We start from the raw sequence: 9,881 nt of genomic DNA, 5'->3' as shown, positions 1-9,881 counted from the left end.
GGTAATTTAACCCTTCGTCGTATCCCTGTTTTAGGGCTCTTTCATGAATTTTAATTTTCGGGCTTAGCAAAAAAAAAAATTGCACTGAGGTTTACAAATTGAGCAAATAAAATTAGAGAGTCGTAGAGGACCCATATGAATTCTATGAGCATTAAAAACCCTTGCCACATGCTAATGTCACGGGCGTGCACAAAAGCAAGGTAAATCAAGAAATGAATTAACTTAGCATTTGATTCCTTAAAAAAACTCACCATTTGATATTAAGAGCATTGCGTTTATTATTAAAACTAATTTATATAAGGGTAGTCAAGAAATGAATTTTATATCAAAAGCAAGGTAAATCAAATAAAATTACACTCATGAATATTGAATAGATTTTAAATTGATTTGTTAAAATGGAAAGAAATTTTTCTAATAGAAGCAAGGTGAGACCAGTAAATTTTGTTTTGGATAATGTGTGTTACAATAATTACTTGTTCGCTCATTATATATAAAATTATATAAAATTATTATTTTACCTATTAAAAGATAAATATATATAAATTGTATATAGAGAAACCCTTATGTTTTAGATTTAAATTTTATGAAAATTTATATTTATATACTAACATGTCTTTAAAAAATTTTAAAATATTTGAAATAATTAGTAAAAATCAAATTAAGATAGAATAAGGTGCGTTAAAAATAGATATATTCGACGTCATAGAAATGGTAAATTATATATTCATAATAAATTAGAGTGCGTCGTGAAGCAAAATATACTAGTTGTGAATTTTGCAAGATGTCTCCTGGCTTGGCCTACATGCACATAGATAAAACAATTCTATATAGGCTTAATTCTGCATAAAAAAATTACAATTACAATATCGGTAAAACACCTCCCGGTTCTTTATATACACGAAATGAAAATCATGGAGGATCCAGCAAAAGGCCAAGGAGTTTTTATTGCTAGTACTGGAAGTTAATTCAGCACAAAAACTAAGAGCTTCATCAACAACGTTTTATTCAGTTTTGTCTAGTGAGTTTCTTGGAGCATAACTTGTTCAGAGTTTCGTTCAAGCTTGAAACGTTCTTGAACCGAAGAGATGTAAGTTGAAGCTTTGATATCAACAGCTTCATCACCAGCAAATCCGAAGAAGGTGTCGATTTGGCTTAAATTTTCTCGCTTCTTATCAGCTGCTGGTACGAAAAACGAAACCTGCTTCGGTTGCGAAATTTTGTAGTCGTGGAAGCTGAGCGAAGCTGTCGTAGAAGAAGCCTGGTTTGGTTTTACCTTAGTGGTGTACGGCATCGCCGATAAAGCTGGTTTGGCGGCTCTGTAGAACGGCGTCAGCTTTGACTTGATGAACCCTCGGTGCTTCCGGTTGGACTCCATTTTAATACTTGTATATTGCTATTTGATTTAATATCAACTATGCAAATGGTGCGCAGTATGGCAACCCATAGGGTGGCTATATATAATAGGTGGAAATTCAGTGGGTTCACTTAAAGAGTGATTTTGGGGTTTTTATGGTTTTTGATTCTAATTTTGTTTTTATCTTTAGATTTTCTGAATTTGGATTTTTTTTACTCAATTTTTTTAAAGTTTATATTTTTTTATTTTTGATATTTTCTTAACAAGTAATTTTTGGATTTTCATTGTCAATGACAAACATGCGAATTGAAATATTCTCAATCATTGAACTAAAATGAATGTTTTTAAGCTTTAAATTTATAATTTATCCTATCTAATTAAAATAAAATACTTATTACTAAATTTTATTTTACCTTGCAAATAAGTATATAAATTCAGTTTCCCGTATAAAAGAAAGGGATTCCCAAGGCTTTGTTTACTTCTATAATACAAAATTAAAAAAAAAAAAAAACCAAAATGGTATCCCACTACCATTATTTACGAAAATGGTATGATGAAGGTGGTGGAGAGACAGCACCACCCTTGATTTCCACAGCCAATTATTTTTTAAGGCTGGAGGGTAAAACGGGTTAAAATACAGGTACCAGTGGGTGAAGGGTGTCTGATAGGCGACACCTAGGTGACGGCTTCCTGACAGGCGGCACCAACGGAGGCTTTGTCATAGGTGGCACCCTGTGGAGGGTTTGTTATAGGCGACACCAATTCTTATTTAACTAGTGTTTTTGAACGGTTTAGAATATAAGAAGAAAATAGGGAAAAAAATTTATGTAGAAGAAGAGAAAAAGAAAAGAATTCGTAAGGTTAGTAGATATTAATTTTATTTTTTTGTGGCAATATTTTTTTTTTGAAATTGCATATTTAGAAATTTAATTTATTTTTTTTCAGATTTAGTGAAGATGGATAATCAATTTTTCGCATTAGTTTATTTCGATGGAGTACTTTTGACAACAACAGTTGGATGTATATTTAAATGTCACCAACAAATAGCAATGAAATTTAATAGAAATGTATCGCTTGAAACTATTCTACAAATTTCCAGTTTTGACAAATCCCATCAAATTCACTGAGATGGAACTTGTAAACAATGAAGACGTGAAGACAATGGTCACTCTTTTTTGCCTAGATCGGAGTCGCCAAACTGATCCAATTCAGTTGTTTGCTAAGTTAGCTGATATGGAGCCAGCTGAAGAATTCAATCCATTAGGTGAAGAACATGAAGTTCAAGATCTGTGTATAGTGGTTCCGAGAGCATTCGTTGATAGGCGATTGAGTATACACGAGATTGACATTAATCCTAATGCTCTACCTATGGCTGAGATCCTTAACTCGAGTCCCCGTTTACAAATACATCCGGTGGTGATTGAGATCAATGTGGGTGGTGATGATGGATATGATAATAATGATCCATTCGATCACGAAGTTGAAGATGATAGTGATCTCAATCTAGATGAGGTCTCGAATTATATTGATGATGAAGGTGCAAATGATGCTGGAAATGTTAACGCATCTTTAGTCGGAACCCAAGTCGATGCATTGTGATACGTAATTATCCTGGGGCACACATGTCAATCATAGATCCCGATGCGGTGCATGGATTCAAGTTTCCAGAGTACTCCAACATAGTACCTGCTCACTGGTTGGCCGCATATTCCGCTTGTGAGGAGTTATTTGTAGGCCAAAAATTCGCAACTAAGGAAGACTGCGCATTTTCCATTAAGCGCTATAGCATGAATGTGTCGGTTGACTACAAAGTTATTGTGTCTAAACTAACATTGTATATTGAAAAGTGTTGAAGGTCAGCAAAAGGCTCCAATGGGCAGGTGGGAGATCCACATGCACTTCAATACGTATGACGCAAGATCACCGTAAACTTGATTCCAAAACTATCTGCAACTGCATCATGCCAACAGTGAAGGACAGGCCAACCATTTCTGTTTTGGTACTGATTGTTGAAATGCAAGAATGATTTTAGTACCGAGTGTCATACCAGAAAGCATGAGTAGTTAAAAAAATGTCTATGGAGCAATTATACGGAGATTAGGATGCGTCGTACAATGAGCCACAGGGTTGGATAACCACTATGCGGGAGTATGTGCCAAGGCTATCATTGAGTTGCAGACATGACCTTACTACAACCCGAATGACCAACTACAACCGAAATACAATATAATCTTCCTGCTCTAATGCCCAATTCTTATCTTGTTTCCCCCTTTTGTTAATTAAGTGTATAGCCCCAAACTTTGTGGAACATCTAGAATATGTTGGACGCACCCGAATGTTGTAGTACTCAATCCCCATTATACCATTCGACTGTTGAGAAATTCAGTAGGGATGCATTAATGCACCATGAGGGAATAACAACCGTAATTTCTAGGAAGGAATATGACATCCAGAGGAACTACAAAATTAATAACATTGTTATAGTATCACAAGTCAATTTAAACACATAAAGTAATTACATGTAATGAATATTAGTATAAATTACCCCCTTCCCGGCATGTGTCTCAATCACCTGGGGATAAATCAGAAGCGTATATGACCTCTCGATGCCCGGAGAAGAACTCAATCTATGAAAAAAGTAAATGTATCATAAATAAAGCAAAATTCTTTGTGCTCTAATGGTTAAATTTTATCACCTATTCACTAGTGGGAAGACATACGTTTGGTGAGTAACTGATGCCAAGAATGGCTTCCTGTAAAGTGCATAGGACTGCAGCACTACGAGGCAGCCACCTATGTCCATGACACGACACTTTGACATCCGACAAAGGTCATGATACAATGTAGCTAGTATTACTGAGCCCCAACTATACGAACGACCAACATAAAAATCAGAAAATAGGAGAAAGTACATCAAGTGGACCTTGTTGGTATTTGCATCTAGCATGAGTACACTCTCTATCATATACATTATATACAATCGAGCGGCGCAAATCACCTTAGTGCTCGGTAAATACTCAAAATTTTCCTTCAACCATTAAATCTAAACTCATAAACTTTTCGCCACCAACACCAAGCAAGCATCCTAGTAAGTCATAGCAAAGTGTCACAGGTTTGGACACTGTACTGACACCCGTGACCGTACTACCGTCGATTAGGAGCCCGAGTTGCAGTGCAACATCTTCTAAAGTGATGGTGCACTCCCCACACGACAAACGAAATGTGTGGGTCTCCGGACGCCAACGCTCGACCAAAGTCGATATCAAGTCATACTTCAAGTCAAACTTGCAGATCATTGTAGCTGGTCTGAATCTGGATGCCTCCAAGTATGGCATAAGACGCAGATCCAGTAAATAGCCCACACCATAGGCACAGTCCTTCAGTACACGGTGTAGACTCTGACCATATTAAATTAATGCAATAGTTAATATATCCAAATTAAAAAAAATGACGTGAAACTTTATAAGGGGACTCGTGAATAACAAATAATAATTTTAGTACCACCACATTAATCGTATCTGATGTGTGGTCCGTTTCTGTAATCAAAGATGTCATTTCGATATCTACAGTTTCAAATAAAAAATTTAATCATCGCCTAAACAAATAACGAAAATGAATTTTATATCATTTTTATGTTTTTAAGAATTTACACTATTTTTACCCATATAAACAAATTAATAACAACGTAATTTGGGATACACTAATGTAAGTCAATAATTTATTTTTAGAAACCATCTCATTTTTTTTTCATTTTTATCAAATAATTTTTCTTCTAATGTAACGAGATATTCAACGATATTAACTATAAAAATTTGTAAAGCAAATTCAGTTCAATTAATTAGTATTCAATCAATTTAACATAAGATGTATAAATTAGTTTTCTTATAAAAAATTAAAAGTATTCCGATATTTTTCCTCTACTTGAAGACAATTAATTTATGGCAAATTTGACCCTTGTACCACAATAATCCATTAAAATATAATTAAATACCAAAATGGGTCATCGTACAAATTTGTATCAAACAACCAATTTCGATATTTATTATGGAAGCAAAAGACTCATTTCAATAATTAATTTGTGGGTACCCCATTTTGGTATTTAATTATTATTTTTATTTATTGTGGTAAACTCAAATAAATAATAAAAATTACAAATCAAACTAATAAAGAGCACAACATCGAAATCCAAACAAATATTTACAAATGTACCTTCAAACCAAATTAAATTATTACTCCAAACTACAAATACAAAATCAAACAAATAATAAATACTAAATGTAATTAGTTACAAAAATATTTAAGAAATAACTATAAAAAATTACCTTTCAATAAAAATTTAGGTGCAGCCTCCTCTCCTTTTAAACAAACAAAATTAAATAATTAATAAATCACAATAAACACTAAACAAAACAAACAATTAATAATTACAAAAAATACCTTTCAAAATCAACTAATTTGGCTATTCCTTTTCAAAACCCTAAAATACCGATCTTTTACCAAAACTTTAACTTTCCTTTTTTAACAATCAAAACCCTATTCTTTCTCTTCTCTTTTTAACAACCAAAACCTTAAAAAAATCAAAATTGTAACACCCCTAACCCCTCTCCATCTTCAGATTACGGTCATGGGCATTACTAACTAATCATGACATTTAATTACATCATGAGTAAAACTGCAAGCTAACTATTTACATCACATCATACTGGGAGCAATACATGCAAATTTAATATTTCCATAATATTGTCTTATACAATCAAATAATGAATCATGTTAGGTAATGCTAAATTCGGTCTTCCACTGTTTACACTCTTATCACTATTTATCCTTTCTTAAAAGTTAAAGTTGGATACATAACAAGACTATTCCAATTATTAGCATCAGAGTATTGGTCTATACTCTGCCTATCTACTTTTGATGATATTAATAGAATGACTTACTTTACCTAATTTAGGTTTGCTATTTCATTCCAAATCAGAGTAAAAATACTCTTACATTCATTAATAAAGGTTTACGGGTCCCCCAAAATAGTCCAAAAATAAACAGGGGCTAATCTGAAACAATTCTGAAAGTTTTAGGGCAATCTCAAAAATACTTAGAAACAGGGGTCACATGGCCGTGTGGAACGCCCCAGACCATGTGACTTTCGAAGTTGGGACACACGGACGTGTCCCAGCCCATGTCTCTGCTCGTGTCACTCATTGACTTGAGATACACGGCAATATCCCACCCCGTGTCTCGGCCTATGTAACTCACTGAATTGGGTCACACGGTCATGTCACAGGCCGTGTGTCAGCCTGAATGTGTCACATGGCCATGTGACGGACCGTGTCCCAGGCCGTGTGTACCTAAATGTACCTTAAAACTCAAAATTACCAAATTGTGTTTACTTTGACATTAAACAACCAATTCACCACTCATTTAACATACTCGAAACACGATTAAACATGCTCAAAACAAGCCAAAACAACCATCCTAAGTGCCTAACCAATGTACCCTCATTGGAACCACATTTTATATCTTCAAACAATTTGACAAAGCATCAACCATTCATAACATTCATTCATACCAAATTTTTCGAAATTGAACTAACATTTAGCTGCTTAGGCTACCAAGCTTTAAGCTAAACACATACCAAAACATTAAGCTAAGGTATCATACCAAACATAGCCTCAACCACAACCACATATATACAAATAACCATTATTTCACTAGAAAGTCAAAATATCATCACATTATAAACAACATCAACCAAATGACCTTTTAGGTACATGCCATTATAAAATAGAACATCGCCACACTTGAGTCCCAAATTTGTTGTTGGACGCTAAGTCGATGATAAGCTGAAAAGTGCCTAAGTTGCTCACGAAAAACAAAACCGCACGTTGAGTATAACTGAACTATATTTCTATAATATGAACAATTTAACTTGATATGAGTAATCAAAATGTAAGAATGCAATAAGAAATGTTATGCACTGATGTTTCAAATCAATAATACAAATTTACTCATTCATTATTTACATCCACTAAATTCCATATGTTCAAGCACATATCAATGGTAATTCATATATAACATTTGGTAATTCAACTCATGCAATGGCATGATTCATCTTTTTGTTCAATACATGAATTCATATCCGATTTCATCATTTCATTTTTAATTTCGCATCTCATATTCATTTCTCATCCTTGTCAACTCAATATCAACACATAAATTTTATCAGTTAATTTTTCCTATTAACATGACTCAGACTCGAATGGATACACTGATCTAACCAACACATCAGTTTGGCACCCAGTGACTCAACATATAAATTCGAAGTAATAACTGCGCCTAGCGCTATATAAGTTGACTCCCAGTGTCTCATCGGTTAAACTGAAGAAAATTGGCACCCAATGCCTCATCGACTCGAGGTCGAAGAAATCCCTAAACACTTCCTATCGTATGACATGACATCTATATCCGACTTAGCCCGAAACAATTAATAGGGTTCCATTTCACTTTCCAATACATCCAATGTCCAAATCTCATATATGTACATTATCACATATATATGCATATATTCAATTCAATATTCATATAAGCAACACATTTCATGATATACAAACTTTGTCCACTCAAATCAACTATGGATTCAATTTAGCCCAAGTATAAGAGTTCACACCTCAATACTTACCATACACAACAATTCAATATGCAACAATTTATAAGTTAGTTTGGATTATAGAAACACAAACAATATATTTCGAGCTACTCGACGTCGACCTTGTCTTTCCCTTTCTTACTCAATGATTTCGCGATGACGTTCACTACAAAATAAAATAATTATAATAGATTAATAATACACAACTCAATTTTCATTAAATTTCAAATGTTACACCACATTTTTCTTAATTCTCAATGTAGTCCCTAAACCAAAACTAATTTTAATATCCATATTTAACCTCAAATTTTTATACTAATTTCACTCTAAGCTAAACTTAGCTCCCTATTTTCAATTCTACCCCATAATTTTTTTTCATAATTTAATCCCTATTACTCAAAATTAACAATTAATTCCAAAATTTAGTCCTTTTCCACATGTATCTTAAAAATATATCAATTTAATCCTTAAAACTCTAACTAATTAACAATGGTAACATCCTCAATCTTGAACAATATTAAAAATTAGAACATGGGTCGGGTAGCTTTAACTAATTAACAATGGCAACATCCTTATAACTCCTTTTCATGAAATTTACCTATCAAAAATTTAATTCTCTACTAGCCTAACTTCGTAAATATTTAATAAAAATATTTACGAGTTCATTTTACAAGAATGGAGTCCCGAGCTTCACTTTTCGACACTCTTGACTATCGGTTCATTACAAAAACACCCTCTCTTTTTTTACATGACTGCTTCCTCTCCGTTTCTTTTTTTTTCCTTCTTATTTCTCTTCTCTATTCTCTGTTGTTACCATCTTTTTTTACCCACTTGTTTCTCTTCTATCTTCTCTACCACCCCAAGGTTATCTCATTTTTTTTTACCTTCTCCATTCTCTTCTCTATTCTCTGCTCTCTTTTTTTACAATCGAAATACCTTTTTTTTACATGAATGAGGCTAAGGGGACTATGGTTATAAGGTCCCCTTATTACCCGTGATCGATTCAGCCCCAACCCCTCATGATTCAACCATCAGGTAGTCAGAAAGTCATTAAATCACAATGGTGCCACCTGTTAGGAAGACACCATTCAATCGATGACACCTGTCAGGAAGGCACCACCAAAATACTCGTATTTTACACCCCTAACTCGTATTGAACACTATACTAGTGCAACCTATCCACTACCCTCCAGCCTTAAAATATATTATATTTTGACGGTTAAATGATTGACTATCAAAGTCAAGGGTGGTGCTGCCTCTCGACCACGCTCCACTACCCACACCATATTTTTTTTGTAAATAATGGTGGTAGGATACCAAATTGGTTTATTATTTTAGTATTATTGAAGTAAAAAAAGTTAGTTTGTAATATGAAGAGTTATGCATATTAAAAAATTGCACAGAGTTATATTTTATTAATTATTTGTTGGAATAAAAATTTTAAACTTAGTAATATTACAAAAATAAAATGTTCACTATTATTAGATTTTCAATATTTTAGTTTAATAAAAATTAATATAAAAATATATAATTCTTATATCCCACCTTGGCAACTACACGTTGCAAGACATAAGGTAACTTGAAGACGACTATCCTCGAGAAACGATCTACATACAATCCTTCATTAGGAACTCTCCATAGCGATCGTTCACTTAGGACAGTTAGGGACCATCCATAGCGACCTTCACTTAGGACAACCTACATATGACCCCACGTGCACACTATCCAAGTTAGCCTGAAGACAGTTCACTACACACTTTTATGATGACCACTAAGGCATACCAATTTCATATAGTCCTAAGAACGAGAATGTCAAAATAGGACTATGCAATACACAATATGGGAGCAACTAACCTATAATGGATGTGCCACTTGGTCAACACA

The 9,881-nt window shown here is 33.7% G+C and overlaps 1 protein-coding gene across 1 annotated transcript; it reads right to left on the bottom strand.

Moving 5' to 3' along the window:
* Positions 1-1,015: 1,015 nt before the first annotated feature.
* LOC105798465 (uncharacterized) lies at positions 1,016-1,375 on the bottom strand. Its single transcript, XM_012628532.2, has one exon. The coding sequence runs from the start codon at positions 1,373-1,375 to the stop codon at positions 1,016-1,018; it is 360 nt and encodes a 119-aa protein (XP_012483986.1).
* Between the last annotated feature and the right edge of the window lie 8,506 nt (positions 1,376-9,881).

The sequence above is a fragment of the Gossypium raimondii genome, chromosome 9 (genome assembly GCF_025698545.1).
Source record: "Gossypium raimondii isolate GPD5lz chromosome 9, ASM2569854v1, whole genome shotgun sequence".
Taxonomy (NCBI): Eukaryota; Viridiplantae; Streptophyta; class Magnoliopsida; order Malvales; family Malvaceae; genus Gossypium; species Gossypium raimondii.
Note: the sequence above shows the minus strand (reverse complement) of the source record. Positions and strands in the feature narration are given on the sequence as shown.